Here is a 19,099-nt window from a genome sequence, read left to right on the forward strand (position 1 = left end):
TAGAAATAAACCCAGTTAATCCATGGCACTATAAAGCTTAGCCTTGTTTATGGAGTGAAAAAGAACTTGTGTGTGTGAATACTATCAACTCAACCGTATCTTGGATGATCAATCAGTGTCAATTCCACCCAAAGTCAGACCTGGGTCTCACGTCATTCCTCCCTCCATTACTATTGACTATTGTTTTGGTGCGAAGACTTCTAAAGGATTGAGCAGTTCTTATTTTAAACCATTCATAAACTTACAATTAAATAGGCAGAGAGAAGATATAGCATGTATAAAGCCTAATGTTCTATCCTTCAAATTCCAATAGGAAATTATGTTCAGTTAGAGAGTAGGTACCTACTCCATTTTTTGAAAATGCCACTTTTCAATCCATTCAGTTTTCCTCCCAAGGAACTGCTATGTGTATATTGATGTGACGTTTTTTTTTCTACACATAATATAGTCAATATTACAAAATAGAAGCACACCTGTCTAATTGAATGGGATCCTCCTTGATAACTATCCTAAGGTAAGTGGGTGCTTCCAAGCAAGGTTTTAAAGTGCGCGTTAGTAAGTTGGCCCTTCAGAGTTAACTTCTCTCATTTAATTTTTTTCTTCTTAAAACTTTACGAGTATTAAATCTCAACCTCCACCAATAAAGTAGTAGTACGTTGAATTTTTTCTTTGACGCCAATTTTTTTCCTCTTTCCATAAATTTTACTTAAAAAAAGATAAAACATTTTTCTTTCTTGTGAGTACATTTTAACAATTTTTTTGAAGTTAGTACTACTAGAGTAATGTCGAAGATGTTATGAGCATATTTTCCTCTCCACTTTAATTGAACGTACCTACACAATCTGATCTATCAGACGCGAATTGGAGCAACAAATTACTGCAGAACACTCGTCAGAATTCAACCTATCCAAGTTGAACTCGACAAATTTATGTTCAGCAACAACAACTCTGCCGTAGCACTTGTTATGAATTGTTAGTGATTGAATGAAGGAAACGTCTCTCTTCTTTGTTCCAGTTAAAAGTATGCAACAGCCCTGAGTATTGGTTGAAGGTCAATATCCCGACCTCCTCCATGATGGAATGGCAACAATCATTCGAATCTTTTTGACAGGTTGCGATACGTTTCTGAAACGTTTCTCTTTAAAATGACAATTCAATCAATACCTGAGAGTAAGAATCTTTAGAACCTGTACCCTGATTATTGAAAATTGTGTTTTTCTAGGAGATAAGACAACACTAATTTGAAATGAGGCTGTGTAATCGGTCCGCTATGTCCCATAGGTATCCAATTCTTTAACAGTTAGCCGTTTGAACTCTCTGTTTCAAAATGCTAACCAGACTAACCTTAAAAATATCCTCATCATCACTACTTCTTAACGTAACTGTTTTCACAGCTTACCAAAAACCAATAGGACACCTCTAAAATAGCCATAGAGGCTGCTAAAGGCACCTTCTTCCAGGCTGATGACCAGTCAATTGCTCAGCCCAATGAGCGATTACCATGGACGCCCAAATTACACAGACGACTGATCACATAGCTTTATTTCACCTGAGTCTTGTCTTGTCTACCAGACTAGGTGACACAAAATTTCAATTATTAGGCTGCTGAACAGTAAAAATCCAAAGCTGAGAATGCAAGGCCTAAAGGATGCCGGATCCTAAGACAAAGCAGAGACATGTCTGACAGACTTTTTTTCTACCACAGCGTCCTTTCCAAACTTTCTTCCACTAGATTCTATAGAAAAATATTTTTCGGAAATAGAGAGAGAGGAGTCCTCAGTAAAGTTTATAGTAAGAACTTGCCAAAGGGTAGCTGCTTCGTTAATATGAGTAAAAGTAAGGAAGTACGTAATGATACTTACAGATGCGGAGGCTATCCAAAGATTTATTATTGGCACAGAACAAAAGAAACCTCAAGATTGCTTCGAGATAATTGCTTCACTTTGAGATATTACTCCCCTACAGACTTCAGCTACCTATCAACACAGAATGACAGAATCAACATTAAAATGATGAAAACACAGTCACATAAGGACAACAGTCCAGTTTGGAGGTAATTTGCAGGTGTACATAATATAATGAAAATATCATCACAAGCATGTACCTAAATTCGGCTAGTTATCAGGATAACGAAGAATAAGTAGATAAAGCTTTGCATGAAAAATTAGATTACACACAAGCAACAGGTAAGCAATCAGATTTGTAGCCTTGCAGTGATCATTTGGAGGAAATATATTGTGATGCGATACTTCCAGAGCTCAGCATCAAGCTGGTGCTTGAAGGTTCCATGATTTCTCAAGGACTGCAGGAGCAGTACTTATTCATTACAGATATTAATTACAAAGGTGAAATTAAGACATAGAACTATAAGTAAGATTAAAGATGTGACATTGAAGAGACATTTACTGAAATGGAGCGAAGTTTAAAACAATCAGTTGACTGGGCCTTGACTGTGGATATGCACTTTCAGATTGATTGGTTAGCAAGGTAAAAAAAATTCTACCTGCCACTTCCAAATTGGCAATTCCTTTGAGGACTTCAGACGTGAAATATGGTGCGACGATATGCGAACATCGTTAAATACGATAGTTAATCATGTGAAGATGAAATACTCACAGGGTGGACAAGGTTCTCCGAAAATGAAATATACTTAGTGATAAGGACGTAAATTTGAGGCACAAAAATAAATAAATGTAGGGAGAAACGAGATGGCACCGAACTGGAAACAGCTGCAGCTGAGGTAGGGAAAATTTCAGGGGAACATTGATCAGTTGCTAGATAGTGATAACAAATTACCTAATTATTTTTGTGTAATCATAAAAATTGAATAATGTTAAAAATATATTTTTTTACAACATTTTGGCAACTACCTCAGGTCATTTTGATGCCAACCCTCCAAAATGAGTGCACAGATAAAACTCCCTGCTATTATTCTTGAAATTTCGCCAATTGTTAGGGTTGTGTTATCAGTAGCTAAATTATTTTGAAGAGTAAATTAACCTGTTGGATTCCATTTTCCACACAGTCTTTGTCAATTATTTCTCTTTTTCACTACTTATTGAAAACCAGAGATTTTTCATATTCTGATTTTAGACAAACTGGTGTATTCCTGTGATAAGAGCCCGCGAACTTTCGGGGCCAATCAAACGCGTCAAACAGGCGGATCAAGGTGATCATTGACCAATCTGATGAGAGTGACTGCCTCGCCATCAAGTGCTTATCCTTATCAATTTTAACAAATGTTGTTTTTGTTTTGATAAGTATGTGTCGTGATTCTTGAAAACACTGAACATAGAACAACTTTTATCATCATAAAATCATGTGACATTACTTCAACCGCAGTGATTTTTACTTGTGCTTGTTGTAGTGCTTAGAATATGATCCACTTGAGTCTTCCATAGCTATCCTTCTAGTCAAAAACCTTTATAACACCCTTGTTTCACAAAAAATACAAATTTGCCTTTTGCCATGGGTTCCGCCAAGGTTTGTGTTCTTGGAGCTGGGATTGTCGGTTTGAACACAGCCCTTCTCCTTCAAAAGGAATATCCAGAGCTACGCATCACACTGATTGCAGATAAAATAAATGAGGAAACAACTAGTGATGGAGCAGCCGGTATTTTTAGACCAGGCACCAGTTTCCAAGGACCATCAGAGGAAATCACCAAGTAAGAGTTGCAAGTTTTTCACCACAACCTAACGTTTACCAAGCAGGTGTTGAAAATCACTTTGAGTTCACCCAGGGTTTGTCAGAGTGAATGGTAAGTGAATGGCGAAGCTTTCCTGAAGCAAGCGGGTTGTAAGCACCGCCATTTTAGCGCCATTTAAGGCGATTCAAGTCAGACTCTCGGCAAACTGTTGTGCAACACATTATATTGATTCAGTATTAAATAAAAAGGAGGGAATTAACACATGGGTAAACAAGGCCAAAATATGCAAAACACTAAAGGGCAGGACGTTTCGAGCTGTTACCAGCTTATTTTCAGCTGCAAAAAACACAAAATAGGAGTACCGGACAAAACAGCCTCATAATGTGACTTCATCGGCGCTCCAGAACATTGCGACTCTATTGTACTCAATGTTTTCAACCAAAAAATTTCAACAATGAAGACCTTAACACTTAAATTTTCTAAACTTGTTCCTCATATTTCTACTTTGTTATTCTATGCATTTTTTTATTCCAAGTATACTATGCCTACCAGTATCAATCAAATGGAACTGCAGCTTATGTTATACAATGGCCGCGATAATTGGTACCATTTTAATTGTTCATTGAATCATGCACTCTCAAGCAATCAAATTTTATGCTGCTGTTCGTCGCAACTTTGTGGTCTCTATTTTTCCCCCTCCTTCTTGGTACTCAGACTTTGCCTTGAATTGCTCAGGATAGGAGCAAGAGCCTGAAAAATCGTCCGAAACCAAAAACATTGGCAAAATTCAGAGAACTGGAAGCAGAATCCTTTTTGGAAAGAAACCTCACATTTGGTACAGAAATTGATGGTGAGGTTTCTTTCCATAATGGATTCTGCTTTCATTTCTCTGACTTTGCCAATTTTTTGGTGTAAAATGATCTTTTAGGCTTATGCCCAGGGGCTATCATACTTTTTTAGGCTTATAGAATTCAAAATCTGCCAAGACTTTTTACATAATCATGGTGATATTTCGCATGCCAGTGAGTTCATGAGACCCCTCAAAGACCAAATTTAGGATCATCCTATTACGAAAAGGAGCACAAGAAGTGGACTACATTTTGCAATTTGGAACTATAAATTCTAGCCCGGTTTAAAAATAGCGTATGTGCCATTAGTTTCCCTATGCACTTAAGTGTTTTTTCAGAAGAGCCAGAGTTTATAGTTACAAATTGCAAAATGCTGTCCAAATATGAGCGATCGTTTTAATGCTACAGAAACACTTTTTTCACCTCACCAATCTAATTAAGTGTGTCTGCGCAGCAGTGTAGAGTTGCTGTTTCATTTTATTTATTGGAGCTTAAGTATATTTTGTCCACAAAAAAAACGAAGTTCTATTGGACCGAACTTGTTGATGGGAATAAAAATCAACCTCTTGATTGCTTTTATCTCAAAATAAATTTGCCTAGAAGTACTGTGGCTGCACCTAGCACTTCAACCATCCAATGAGGTCATTTCAACCTCAGGTCAAATTTAAAAGCTGCAAACATGGTTGCCCGGTTGTACTCTAAACTCTCAGAATATTTTTTTTTTTTTTTTCGAAAGAACTCCCAAAAAAATATCCTGTTTGATTTATAAAAAATATATATATGTATTTGATTTATTTATTTTTAATTTTTTTTTTTATTTTTTTTTTAAAATATCAATTTCTAGTCAATGGATCATAGACTCTTATGAGCACTATGAAAGTCTTTTGGATGACTATGATGCTGGTGTTTCGGAGCTATCTGGTTTCATTTTCTCTGACACGGATGAAACAATCACTAAGGTTGGTATGAAATGTCAATTTTTGCTGAAAGTCAGTTTGATGAAGTGTTAGAAGCTCAACAATTTTAACCTGAGATTTTGATTAGCCATCAATGAGATATAACTGAAGCTATCAATTCATAAAAACAAGATGAATGGTGTCAGAGGAATTCTGTTTTTATGTGCAATAAAAATCAATCAATGCGATGGTTTGCAGCTCATAATGTTCACCCCATTGAGAATTGGTCATGGCAGAAAATTGCCAAAATTTCTCTCGTACGAATCAACGCTGCAACAAATCTCCCATTAAAGACACTTCTGATGTGTGGATTCTAATTTGTGGAACTAAATTTCAAATTTGTTGATCCTTCTTTTTTTCAGAATCATTTCTTAGAAAATTTAGTCCCGGAGTATCGAGAGGCTAGTGGAGAAGAACTCACTGTCAACTCAAAGACATGGAAGTACGGTGCTTACTTCACAACATTATTGATTAACAGCTCCTATTATCTACCATGGGCACTCAAAAAGTAAGAGATCTGACCTAGGTATTTATTTATTGTGTATGAGATTTTTTTACAAAGGGGAAACCCAAAACAACATGACATCCTTTGCCCTGGCCGTGTAACAAAAAGGACGAACTAAGTAGACATTTTTTGTTTAGTACCACTTTTAGAGTACCATTAATATTTATTTATTGTGTATGAGATTTTTTTACAAAGGGGAAACCCAAAACAACATGACATCCTTTGCCCTGGCCGTATAACAAAAAGGACGAACTAAGTAGACATTTTTATTTTTTTGTTTAGTACCACCTTTAGAGTACCATTAATATTCCAATGTTCTGGTTCAATCATAAAGAAAAGTAATCAAGTTAAATCTATAAGTGACTTAAAAAAATTGCCAGGATTTTTCCAATTTCACAGGTTAAAAAATTAATTTTGAATTGCTATCACTACTCAGCAGTTTACTTCTGTTTTTAGAGAAGAAAGTTGTCTCTTTTCTCTTGTAGCTATTGCTGGATTTTAGGGGGTGGCAAGGTCTGGAAAAGATTAGGTTCTTGGTAATAAAATCGTAAATTTGCCCAAATGTTGGGCATCAGAAATGTTGAATTTAATTGAAATTACAATTCCTACGTCGCAGCCAAATGTGTAAAAGGAAAAAAAAATCTGACAAATCGTAGGGAGGCAGTCAGGGAAGTGGCTTAGTTTTGAAGCAAAAAAATAATTACCTAATCATTCTCTCTGGGATTGATATAGTTATTAAATTGAATCCCTGATTCCATTATTTCTTAAAGTATATTTATATTCCTCAGATTCACAAAGCAAAATGGAATACTCTTAAAGAAATCAATAAACAGCTTTCAAGAACTTGAAAATGATTACAATATTATTTTCAACTGCTGTGGTCTTGGAGCCAAGAAGCTCTGCGGTGATAAAAAAGTTGTACCAATCCGAGGACAAGTTATCAAGGTAGGATTTTATTTACTCTTTAAGTATTTTGAGCTTATTTTTCAACTTGCAACTAACATTTTATTGAAACTTTATCTTGCAAGGTATCTTTTGCTAAATTCAGTGATCTTTTAATAGTAAAATATCAATATAATTTTAACTTTAAAATGAAGTATTCAGGTTTTAAAATTTTTACTTACAAAGGACTTACTTTTTTTACTGTTATTTTGCTTTTCTCATTTAAGCTGCAAAATGTTCTCCAAATATGTTGTCAGGTTTTTGCTCCATGGCTGAAAAATTTTTACTACTCTGAGTATGATACGTACATTTTGCCAAGCAACCGAGATGGAGTTGTTACTTTAGGAGGCTGTCGTCAGTACGAAAGCTACTCAGTTGCTGTGTCACGCCATGATACTGCTGCCATCTTGGAGAGATGCTATGAATTACTCCCAGCACTGAAAGATGCACCAATTTTGCGTGAGTGGGTTGGACTCAGACCCCACCGATCAGAAGTCAGAGTGGAAGCAGAGAAAATTGGCAAATTATTGGTGAGAGACTGCTCTTCTTCTTTACGGAGCACAGAATTCTAAACTAATGATGAATCTTTCAATTTACGTGATTCATTCTGGTGAAAAAGAAAACCAAAGACTTTGCTAGTAGATCGTTGTTTTAAGAAAAGCGCCTTTCAATTATGTATGCATTTTTTTTCTTATTCTCGACTTGTTTTTGTGAAAGGTTATTTTAATATATAAAAGCACCTAAAATAAAAGTGCTAAATAGTATATAGGGGTCTAACACGTCAATGGCAAAACTGTAGGAAAGTGTATCTCAGTTTGATGTTGCAGAATTCCTATCATATTTTTTGATTTATTGGAATAATACTTAGCGTTGCTTCTTGAAAATCACCCTAATTTTTCTTCTGCGTGAAAAATGTTCTGAAAAAATTTTAAGCAATATTGTTATTAGTTCTTTGATGAAATGAAGTGGGATTGGACATTTTTGAAACAAGGGATATGTATTTTCCTGCAGTTTCACCATCCACATGTGGTATACACAGATACTTACAAAAGCATACTGCCCGCTCTTTTACTGGTAATCGTTCTCCCAAGAATTATTTTAGCTTTATTTAAATGAAACTCTTTTTAAACAGGTTATAAATTAGGAGGATGAGATATTTGCCTGCCCATCATAAGTGGACAGCATCAATTGATAGGCCGCACCCCATGTGCTGCTGGACTTGGATTAAAAAGGAAATTGTATGAATGAAGACTTCAACATGTTGTATTACACAGAAAGAGATATTGCGCATGATCTCATTTAATTTTAATACTTGTTACCCTTTGCCCCCTTAAGCAGAATTTGCAGAACTCTTATTGCCAAATCTAATTTTATGCTGTTCATTTTGTAGTTTTTCAATCTTTTTCATAGGTTATCCATAATTATGGGCATGGAGGATATGGAGTGACAGCAGCACCAGGCACAGCTAAATTTGCTGTTGACATCCTCAAAGATATCAGTTTTCTCCCATCAGCAAAACTTTGATTGAACTTGGGTCTTCTTTTGGAAAAAAAGTAAAGGCATGTTGTCTTCGACTTGGAATTCAAGTAATTAAAGATATTTTCCTCGTACAGAAAATGGTTGCAACTGTGAGTAATTTTATTCTTCTTTTTAATTTTGACCCCCAATAGTTATTTCCCTTTGTCATTTTCTTCTTTCTTTTAAATATTATACGCATGCTTTATTTTATAAGTTTCTTGTTTTCTTTTTCCTAAGAAAGTATACGAAAAATTTTCTTGAAATTTGTTTTTATATTGAGGTGCAGAAAATTATTTTCTCCAATTTCTGTGGAATATTATAAAAAACGACCAATATTTACCAACAGAACATGTAAATTATCTTTAAACTTGTCCTAGGGTATAATATTAAAAAGTATAAAAATGTTCGAATATTAACAATCAAAATTTCATTTTAAAAAAATCGAAGTTTTTGAAGGGGTTTTCGTGTTCCTTTTGAGTGTGTGACTGCTCAATATTTTCAATTCCTGCTATTTTCAAGGTGACACTGTTTTTTATAGTGCTTGCCTCTATAACAGCCCTAAGTAAAATGTGTCCTCATTCATTCTCGAGCTTATTTCTCTTAATTAAAATGTGTTACTCTAACTTCTTGTAGCATTCATGATAAAGCCAAGGTACCTCCCTCTGGAAGCATGGGCAATGATGTTTTCCAGTGAAACACTATCAATCAAAAAATAGTCTAACTTTATCTGTGGTAAATACTAGGATTTAACCATGCTACTAACAAGTTCTATCCTACTCCTGAAAAAGATATTTTTAAACTTGCATGCAATCCTAATGTGAACTGAAACTGAAAAGTTTGAAAGATTGAACTGAATAAAAAATTGGGCCAATACCTCGACAGAGAAGATCTAGAAGATAAATTATGTATATAGAATATTTGAGATGCATCTCTGCTTTCCTGATAAAAATTACCGAGTAAATATTTGTAAACGAAAATAAAAATCCCAACCTGGATTACAAAAATTAGGTACTTCCTGTTTCGTTTTAAGTATCCCCTCTTTATGAAAGACAAAGATATTGAGAAAGAAAAAAAAATCATTTATGTAGTTCGATGCTGACATTTGCGATCAAGTTATATCGAAGGGAAAGGTATATGTCCCATGAATTTATTACGCTAGAGCCAGCATTTACAATTGAGCCACGGGGTGCAAGAAGAGCACTTCTTGATTGCTGTGAGAATCTCCGTCCCTAATACATGTCCTAGAAAAGAATCTGATAGAAGATTTTTCCGAAATTTTTTCTGTAGAACATCTTGGAATCATAAAGTATATGGGGTAAAAATCTCAATAAAATGCTTGCATTTACTTTCTGCACAATGAATAAAATATTAGCGGATATTCTAAAACACCTGTCTCTGTTGCTTCCAGTACTGCAATATCTTTATTTTGTAGAAGGGGCAGGTATTGAGGAAAGCCTTTTGTTTATTTTGCTTTAAAATCTAAAATTAGGGTATACTCATTTCGTCAAATTTGATATTTTGATGTTTATAATCCATGCTCTTTGAACACAAACTTGACAATTAGTATTTTCGAATAATGAATGGAACTCAAAAATAAATGTTGAAATTTTTGAGACCTCTCTTATATTCCACACTCTCTCTCTCTTCCTCACATTTGACACTTTAAGGCTTACACATTTTTCATAGCCCATTAGAAAGTGTTGGGGGAGGAGAAAGGAATCTTGCCCCTCCTTCAAGATTTTCCTCCTATGATCAGTATGTATAGAGGTGTAAATAGAGAACCTTACTATGATCTAGGTTGAATTTTCTATAAATCGAGTACATTTGTATGTGAGACTTAGTTGAAGTTCAAGGACTTTGGCTGTGCAGTACAAGTGAAAGTCACCAAAGTGATAAAAAACAATCGAAAATGATTCAGGTCAAAGGTTGCAGTGTGCTTTTGATAAGTTTGTTTTTATTATGTACATTCATGGGTATGCTGCTTTTGGGAAGGGAATTGTGCTAAAGTTCATCCATGAATAATCAGTTGATGTTGAACGCTGTGCTGGGCCGCTCAGTGGTTTCATAATACCCAGTAGTAATTTATCTCTGCCAAATTTGTGCCGGCTGAAATAGCTTCGATACTTTCAAAAATTCTGTGTTATCATAGATATTACTGGTAAGATGTAATAATTTTGGAGAGCAATTTAGTCTGTTCTCCTCTTTATATCCAATTCTTTAATAGTAAGTCTTTAATTATTTTGCGAGAACGTTTCAAAAATATACCCAGAAACTTTGAAAATATCACAGAATCCTCGAATATTCAGAGAAACGAAGGACACAAAGGAATTCCATTGAAACTATTTCTCCTCAGCTTTCAGGAATAAATATTCACTACCAAAATTTGAATTAAACCGGAAAGAGTAACGTGTTTGTGAATATTTCTTTTCATAGAACTCCCAAACACATGCTTAGCACCAATTTTGAAAAAATAATGCCTGATGAAGGAGCTTTTGATCTTATTTGGTAAATACCTAACCGTCCTTTTTTCAATATTGACTTCCTAAAATATTGGCACCTGAAAAGACCCCCCTAAGTATTAAATATTAATATTCACTCTTTTAAATATTATTCAAGCTAAAAACAGTTTTTATAGGTATCTAAGTAGAAAAGAAAAGTAAGTCGTTTGTAATTGAAAATTAATCCAGTAGCTTAAATTTAGCTTATATCGGAGAAGTAATATTAATTTACATCTTATATTTTATCATTTAGAGTGTCTAATGAACGAGAGTAAATTTAAAGCACATTGCAGATCAGAGACAGAGATGTGAATAAGGACACAGACAAGTGAATAATTTTTAACTTCAAATCATACTTCCTATATTATATATCTTAGGTTTAATTTGAAAACAGGCTGTACCTGTTTTAATTTTTTTTTTTGTAATCTTTTTCATTAAATATTTTGGTCTATAAGAGAATGTTGTATCTCATTTTGTTCATTTTGTGTGGAGCTCCTAAGATGGCTCTCAGAATCAACCACTGTACTCCCAAGTTTCACATGAGTGCATTTAGATAATATCTCTGAAGTGCGCAATGTAAATGAAGACAGTACCTAGCTTCCAAATTTATGTTTCAAAGTCGTAATGCAAAGTTAAATGAACTTCATCAAAACAAGCTTGAACGGTTACAGGAGTTCAACAGCTCCTCGTTGATCAGTGCACTTGCACTTGGTTCAGTTGAACTGCATTCTGCACTTAGGAACTCCTTTTTCTGGCTTATCCATGAAAGCACCTTGCACCCTATCAGCATAGGGGCGTCAATGACACATGTGTTTTTCTCTAAAATGAGTCAGAAATAATAGCCTTTTATTGCAAAATGTCACCCATTTTACAAGATACATGTTAATCACCTTTTAAAGAGAGTCTAAGCAGCCCAGACAAAAAAAAAAAAAAATAATGCAAAATGTCAAACATAATTAAATGGCTTTAACCAAGATCAGCCTACCCGTATTCAACATGAATTTTTCCAAATAAATTTTTTAAAATTCGTGGAAAGTTCACAAAAAATTTCAAAGAAGCATGTCTTTAAGGTTTATGATAAAAAATAAGACACAAAAGAAAATTAGGCAGTCTTTAACTCTGTTGGGTTGTCTTTGATTAGAAGCGTCCAATTGAAGTATTGTAAAATGTAACTACCTATTAACTATTTTTGTTTATTTTTATGAGGATTAGTGAATGGTTGTTTTTTTATATTAATTATATGGTTTCTTCAATTTCGAGATCAATTGCTCCGAAAATAAAAAAGAATACAAAATTAACAGATAAATCCAATGTGAACCAATGTGACTAAGAAGAGAGTTTCATTATTTGTGAAGGAAAAGATTTCTTTGGAGTACCATATGTCTCCAAGAATTTTGCCCACTACTTTTGATCAGCTAGAACTCTGGTTTTATTTTAATATCTTTAATTTAAATTGTTGCCAAAATAGTCTTTGCAACAATATTAGAAGATAATCTCTGGAGTTGAAGATGATTTTTAAATCTTAATTGAGTATTATTATTCTGTGCAAGTTGTTCATCAGTAAAATTTTACCATTTCTCTCTAGGTACAGTTCAGTACTTTATCTCACCCCTTTGTCATGTTAGAAAGTTCTTAATCTATCCAAGATAATTAATTGAATAAAATTCTCATATATTTTTATCACCAGCCTTGCCAAATTTTCTCGTCTTTTACTTAAACATGTATTTTTATCACTATGCTAGGTATTGATAACCACTTCATGAAAGAACTTTCTGGATGCAAATTTATTTAATCTTTCATTTATTTTTTTTTTTTACGACTCTTCTCATTTTCGGCAGATTGCTCGTTTTTTATTTTCTGATCTTTTAACCTTGCTGGGTTCTCTTTTTCTGTATATTGTAATGGCAATGCTCTAATTTAAAATATTAAGCTCATGCCACAAGCACACTCACAAATGAACACTCGCAAAGTTTTTTCCTGTACCTTGAAAATAGTCTCCTCTGCCATCCTCCATGGTCGAAACTTATATGTATGAATGTGTGCAATATTAGCTCCAAGCCAAATCAATGCAGAATTAATTTTCTCAGAGTTTCAATGACAGCTATCTTATCATTAAATTTTACATTTTAACTTCAAGAAACTTATTGTCGATACAAGAAGGATATTTATAGTCCCAGTTATTTATCTTTGCAGACATTTTCCTGCCAGCTTGAGTCATGTCTGATCTTCGGATAGGAATCATTGGTGCTGGAATTGTTGGGTTAAATACTGCTTTGGAAGTGAGGCGTGTACTACCAGATGCAGATGTCACCATCTTGGCGGAACTTTTCAATGATGAAACAACCAGCGATGGTGCTGCTGGCCTCGTTGAGATAAGCACATCATTTCGTGGACCCTCTCTTGACATTACTAGGTGTGTTCAGTTTAATTGTGTTTTACCCAAAAATCATTATCAAGATGTTTACGAAAGCTCAGACTTACATTACAAATATGTATCAGCCAGTCTCTCAACCATCACTTAAACTCGACAAACAAAGTATTGCTTAATTTTTTTTAAGGGGTATAGACCTGTTTTACGAGTGTGTTAGGAGTGCAAAATTTACCAGGCTTCCACATTTTTATGCCTTTTGGCCTCCTAAAACATTTCCCACCAATTTCGAAAGTGGGGACCTTTTTTGTCATGCTGATACGGACAGATATAATCACAGTCAACCTAACTCTCTTTGATGTTGCCTAATTTCCTTTTATCATTAATTTTAAAGAACTAACTAAACAATATTCTGCCTTAAAATTATGTGAGAATATTCTTCTTAATCTGGGGGTAATTCATGTACTAATACATGCTGAGAGTAAATTATGAAAAGTATAATACAGCTAGGCTGACTTTTGTTAATACTGTTCAGCTATTTTACAAATTACTACTTACGTTAGCTTTCCAAATAACTGTCAAAATATTATTTTAATCCTTACTTAATCAAGAGCACCTAGTATTATGAATTGGCATTTTTGCAGGTCAAGCATCTTTTCCTAAAATATATTCTTCTTTTTCAATTTAGGCAATGGGTCAAAGACTCACATGATTTTTACAATAGCCTTAAGTCCAATCCAGATGCCGGTATTGCACCAATCACTGGATTCTATCTTGCGCAGGAGAATCCTGATCTTGTCAAAGTAAGTGACAAAAATTATCTTTATACCCACTGCAAAAATCCAATAAAAAAATCTGAAGACACACAATTTTAATATTTTATTCATCTACAGATTTATTAGAAACTTTATTGTGCTGTGTCAATACATTTTGTGATAGCAAAAACTAGGCTTTTGAACCCTTTCCTCCTTCCTTGCCACGCACGCATCACGCAGGTGAAAATATAAAAGATATACATAACTCAAAAATAAAAGAACTGATGGAATGCTCAATTTTTCTTTAACAATCTCAATTTTTTAAAATTACTGAATTCATGTACAATAATCTGGCCTGTTTTTCAGAACCCATATCTAAATGGTATCCTCCCTGTTTTTCGACCTGCCAATCAGGATGAGCTCAAAGACCTTGGAGCCTACCGTTTTGCCACCTATATGTCAACTCTTGTTGTCACCTGTAGAATGTATTTACCGTGGGCTTTAGGAAGGTAAGTTTCCAGACAAAAATGAAATATCATTTGGACCGAGTTTAATAGAGACGCATCAAGTTTGACCTGAGAAAAAAAATCTGTAGTTTTGATCCTCCATAAGACTTAATGTGGCGACAAATATTTTTGCTCAACCTTAAATTTTTGACACGGGAAACTTTACGACTGGTTAAATTCAATACTACTCCTAACTTTCTCTTTTCCTTAATGCAACTTGGTGCGTTTTTGCTAAACTTGGTACTTTTGTCTAGAAAACGAAATAGGTTAGCATAAGTAATATAATCAAATATAGTGGGTAAATTATGCTCTGAATACGGTAGTTTCACTCTCATCGTTTGACATTATAATACCAGGATGGGCGAACGGAACACCTGGCTTATCGCAACTTAATGTTTGAGTCTCAATTTTTCAGTTTGGACTGTTGTGCCATGCAGCGAAAGGATGTGTGGGGTATCAAGACTCCCACCCCCTAAGCAGTGACAGGGGCCGAGTTGAGATTCTCAAATAGCTTCTGCTATCTTATGATACATTGTTAGAAAAGTAGAAAAATCCAAGACTTGGGGGGGGGGGGGGGGGCCTGCTGGTGTCAATCTAACACTGTTTCAAAATAGTGACTTCTCAAAGTTTTGAAATTTTCAACTTGATTGAACTCTCATTTTTAAACACAGGCAGATAGAGACCTGAGGTTCTTGCCAAAAGTTTCAAATTTGTTTGCTCTTTTCAGTGATGCATCATGAGATCGAGTTGTCTAAAAAAAATTGTGCCCTCAAACGCATGGTGCCAGGATACCCCTTCCCCTCCCCACTCCCTGTAATTAAGTCTCTGTCTTACAGAACCCAAATTTTAGGATATGTTGTAGATATCATACAAATCCAAGAGTTTTTGTACGAACTGCAGGTCTTCATCTATCTCTGTTTCACAATGGCAGCTGGATATAGTTAAACATTTCAAAACCTGATGTTGACCTGGTGATGCATTGAGACTTGCGGTTCTTTGCAATAATCTCAGACCTTTCTTGCTCTTTCCAACAGTGTTTGAGGAAGAGGGTTGCCATTTGGAAATCTCAACTTGACCCTTGCCCGCTTATACTGAATCTAACAAATATTGTAGGAATGTTCTATTATTGCAGTTTTTGAAAATTTTTTGAATGTTCTGAGGATATTTTTTGCCATTTGAGGTTCTTACAAACAACTCTATTTTTGTTTTGTACACTAAATTTTTACTCACCTAAATTCTGTCATCGTTACTAATTTGTTACAGACTTCGAGATGCAGGAGTTTTCATAAAGAAGACGAAAGTTAATAGTCTCTATGATATTGAGGATGACTATGATATAGTTTTCAATTGCACTGGCCTGGGTGCAAGACGTCTCTGTGAAGATATTGGTGTTGTACCAATTAGAGGCCAAGTTGTAAAGGTAACTCAGTCTTTTCTTTACAAAATTATCTTCCATGATATTGTTTCTTTTTCTTGTATTCATGAACTCTTAGGAAAGCTAAGGCCAAATTTTTATGATCTAATCTAATCACCGATGTTGCTCAAGGAAGAAATGAAATTTATTTTAACAGTGCAATATGGCCGCAGGAAAATAAAAATTGCACAGCAAGCTGGGTGAAGGCTTAAATGCTATGTTATTTTCACGTTTTCTGTACCCATCTACATAATCAGCAATATCAATCGGGTGGAAAGTCAGATATAGTTTCTTTCAATCTCATTTGGTTATGTGAAATTTCATCCGATTTTATTGAATACAATTTTTGATCACGTTAATAAATGGCTTCAAGTTCCAAGTAATTAGCCAAACTTTTACCACCAAAATTTAGGAGTTCACTCACAGACCAAGAATTTTCATAGCAGTTCATAGAGCTTTAGGCAGGGGTGCAATAATTGTTCAACCTCCAAACCATGATTCCAACCCTCAATTTTACTGAAAGTTTGGCAACATTCTTAGGCTTTGAAGTAATTTTAAGTAATTTGTATATTTTTCTCCATAGGGTCAACCTTTTTTGGCTCCCTTGTTTTATCAATCCTATCAATTTGATAAATTGAGACACCTTGGATTTTTTTTGGTGGAAAAAACTGTGTAATACAAAACAGTTGGCGCTTTGGAATTTTTTGCACGCCCAACTACAGGAATGAATTGATGAGAAACACTTTTTTGTTTAACTATTTGTTCCCAACAGTTTTGTCGTTAAAGTTATCTTAGTAAGTTGCCGAACTGCCCATGTCAGACCTTAATTAATTTATCATGAAGTAAATTAATTCAAAATTAAACACGGAGGCTCTTAAAAACTGTGTGAATGAAAAAAAGAAAATTGAGTTTTGTAATTTACAGTGTGTTACTTCTGATAGTCAGCTACAGTGACTTTTTTCACTGCCTGTTCGCTTATTTTTCAATTAATTTTTTCCCCTCATTTATCCTGCATTTGATTGTCCAGAGGAAACAGGAAAATTAAAAATTGGGATTTTGCATCGTTTCCTAGTTTATAACAAATTCTTGTGATGAAGCAAAATTTAACTACCCCTTTGTTCCGTAGGTGCGTGCTCCTTTTGTGCAGAAGTTTTTTATGAACAATGAAAATGGCAGTTACATCATTCCATCAATGCAATCCGGTTTGGTAACGCTTGGAGGAACTCAAGATTTTGGCCACTGGTCACAATCAACATCAGAATATAATACTCACTCAATTTTTGATCGTTGCCGAGACATGATGCCCACATTGGAGTCAGCAACTGTGGAATGGCATTGGGTAGGACTCAGACCATACCGCCATCAAGTGAGGACAGAATTGGAAAAAATCGGAAATTTACTCGTAAGTCACATACACATTATTTCGCTATCATTTTTAGTTCAACGGATCGGGGTATTCAAAAGACGTACTCTCGGCCTAGGCCAGCAGTTGTAAATTAAGTCAAATCAATTCTTTACCTTCTGGCTAAAGTATCACAAGCGCCGTTTAGGCATTTAAGCTATGTTGCCGGAAATCTCAATATTGTATTCATCTCGTCTTTTAATCTTTTGCTCATACTTTCATGAAAATTTCAAGGATTAATCTTGATGACAAAAGAAATATTAAGAAATATTTTCAAAGGACTGTCTATCTTTTTTTCCGTAAGAAATCGGATAACTTCGAGGAGCCTAGCAACACAGTGCTTCAGCACAAATGGCGCAACTTGCGATACTTCGGCTGGAAGGTGACGTATTCACCTTTATAATATTTTTTTTACGATTTTGACATTTATTAAATATGAATTAGCTTTCAAGTGACCTATGAAAGTTAGGAACTGACGATTAAAATATGAACAAAGCAAAAAGTTAAGATCAATTTTAGGGAAATCCAATTAAATTTTAGGGATGTGGATGGCTGTTTTGAGAATTTTGCTCCAGTATGGGAGAAAAACCAGATGATGTCTTCTCTTCTTCAAAAAGTGGCGAGCAGTCTTTTAGAAGTTAGTTCAAGTCACAGTTTTTATTACCTCCAGCAAATAGTGCCACTTACCCTCTCCAATCGTAGGTTAGGGAAGGCGTCCTGCATGCAACTGGTCACTTTCCTGAAAAAAGCCTGTGTTCTATTCAAAGATTAAGATATACACTGTAAACCTGTTACTATGGAGGAGTGTTACTACACTCCAGAGTGTGCAGAATTCATAAATCAGTTCATTGGGGAAAAAAGGCTTAAGGGATACGCTTTGTCTTCTTACGTTTTCAGTTTTTATAATATTCTCTTGGGGTTAAAATTTATTAGTGAAGTGGACAGACTTTCTTTTGCTCAGAAATCAACGATTATTCTCTCCTACTTTTTTGCTTACATTTTCTCTCTGGATGCTTCAACTAAAATACCTATCATTTTATTTTTTTTCTTTCTTGTCCATGCGCACTTCAATGTGTGGCTGTACCACAAAAAGGCATCTTTACTTCCTCAAAATTCTTGTAATGGTCTTCATTTTATTAAACATAATTTACAGGATTGACCATTTTGTAATTTACAGGTTGTTCATAACTATGGCCATGGTGGATATGGAATTGCCACATCTCCCGGCACAGCCAAATACGTTGTGAATATGCTTCAGAACTTACTCAAGTCTCATCCGTCCAAGTCCATCAAAGAAATCATCTCACAAGTTCCCTTGAATAATTAAACCAAATGAGTATGCACATCAAGACAGGGTAAAAAAAACTCTTTGAGGACCGATGTAATTTTCAGCTTTCAATCCAAATTCCAGATTGTAAGGTGCAACTGTCTCTACGGCATAATTTTAATTGTTCCTTCAAATTTCTAAAAAAAATTTAAAACTAGAAAATGTTTTAACTTTGTGTCTCTCACACAAAAAGCTTCTCGTTTTCCACATTTCTTAAGTATCATTGGAATCATCTCACTGATATCATATATCTTGATTGCGGCATTTCAAAAGGTTCCTTGTTTTTTTTTTTTTTTTTTTTTTTTTTTTTTTTTTTTTTTCAACTAGGTAGGAGCTTACTTTATCGTGACAAATTCGAAGAGATAGATATAACTTGTTTTTAAATTGAAAAGTATGGTATTTATGAGATGTGT

General features: G+C 34.7%; 3 protein-coding genes across 8 annotated transcripts in view; 2 read left to right on the forward strand and 1 right to left on the reverse strand.

Moving 5' to 3' along the window:
- Positions 1-2,773, reverse strand: part of olf186-M (Ki-ras-induced actin-interacting protein-IP3R-interacting domain olf186-M) — a 36,990-nt gene extending 34,217 nt beyond the window's left edge. Inside the window, exons 1-2 of one of the 4 annotated variants that reach the window (XM_019046892.2) lie at positions 2,617-2,773; positions 1,863-1,976 (exon numbers count right to left, since the gene is read on the reverse strand). The gene's annotated coding sequence lies outside the window, so the exon portion shown is untranslated. Of the gene's footprint in view, positions 1-1,862; positions 1,977-2,104; positions 2,355-2,406 lie in introns of those variants that run through there. The other 3 variants (XM_019046893.2, XM_019046894.2, XM_072297501.1) reach the window with 3 other exon arrangements.
- On the forward strand, positions 197-8,629 carry LOC109034005 (D-amino acid oxidase 1). Of its 2 annotated transcripts, XM_072297527.1 has the most exons (8): positions 197-514; positions 1,016-1,111; positions 3,094-3,665; positions 5,340-5,454; positions 5,814-5,959; positions 6,745-6,901; positions 7,156-7,428; positions 8,309-8,629. In XM_072297527.1, the coding sequence occupies exons 3-8, from the start codon at positions 3,469-3,471 to the stop codon at positions 8,420-8,422; spliced, it is 1,002 nt and encodes a 333-aa protein (XP_072153628.1). In that variant the 5' UTR covers positions 197-514; positions 1,016-1,111; positions 3,094-3,468; the 3' UTR covers positions 8,423-8,629. The 2 variants fall into 2 exon arrangements, with proteins under 2 accessions (XP_072153628.1, XP_072153632.1); XM_072297531.1 differs by lacking the exon at positions 1,016-1,111.
- LOC140223697 (D-aspartate oxidase-like) lies at positions 8,387-18,959 on the forward strand. 2 transcript variants are annotated; one of them, XM_019046898.2, is made up of 7 exons: positions 8,387-8,526; positions 13,108-13,327; positions 13,971-14,085; positions 14,404-14,546; positions 15,807-15,963; positions 17,084-17,359; positions 18,537-18,959. In XM_019046898.2, exons 2-7 carry the CDS (start codon positions 13,131-13,133, stop codon positions 18,684-18,686), a joined length of 1,038 nt encoding a protein of 345 aa, XP_018902443.2. In that variant the 5' UTR covers positions 8,387-8,526; positions 13,108-13,130; the 3' UTR covers positions 18,687-18,959. The 2 variants fall into 2 exon arrangements, with proteins under 2 accessions (XP_018902443.2, XP_018902442.2); XM_019046897.2 differs by lacking the exon at positions 8,387-8,526 and adding an exon at positions 10,437-10,574 and having other exon boundaries at positions 18,537-18,957.
- Positions 18,960-19,099: the final 140 nt, after the last annotated feature.

This window comes from Bemisia tabaci, chromosome 1 (genome assembly GCF_918797505.1).
Source record: "Bemisia tabaci chromosome 1, PGI_BMITA_v3".
Taxonomy (NCBI): Eukaryota; Metazoa; Arthropoda; class Insecta; order Hemiptera; family Aleyrodidae; genus Bemisia; species Bemisia tabaci.

Bases quoted from the DNA above. Each gene is read 5' to 3' on its own strand.
- LOC109034005 (XM_072297527.1), top strand. From the start codon at position 3,469: ATGGGTTCCGCCAAGGTTTGTGTTCTTGGAGCTGGGATTGTCGGTTTG. The intron at 3,666-5,339 runs GTAAGAGTTGCA...ATCAATTTCTAG, and splicing joins CCATCAGAGGAAATCACCAA to TCAATGGATCATAGACTCTT. The intron at 7,429-8,308 runs GTGAGAGACTGC...TCTTTTTCATAG, and splicing joins AGAAAATTGGCAAATTATTG to GTTATCCATAATTATGGGCA.
- LOC140223697 (XM_019046898.2), top strand. From the start codon at position 13,131: ATGTCTGATCTTCGGATAGGAATCATTGGTGCTGGAATTGTTGGGTTA. The intron at 13,328-13,970 runs GTGTGTTCAGTT...TTTTCAATTTAG, and splicing joins CCCTCTCTTGACATTACTAG to GCAATGGGTCAAAGACTCAC. The intron at 14,547-15,806 runs GTAAGTTTCCAG...AATTTGTTACAG, and splicing joins TTACCGTGGGCTTTAGGAAG to ACTTCGAGATGCAGGAGTTT.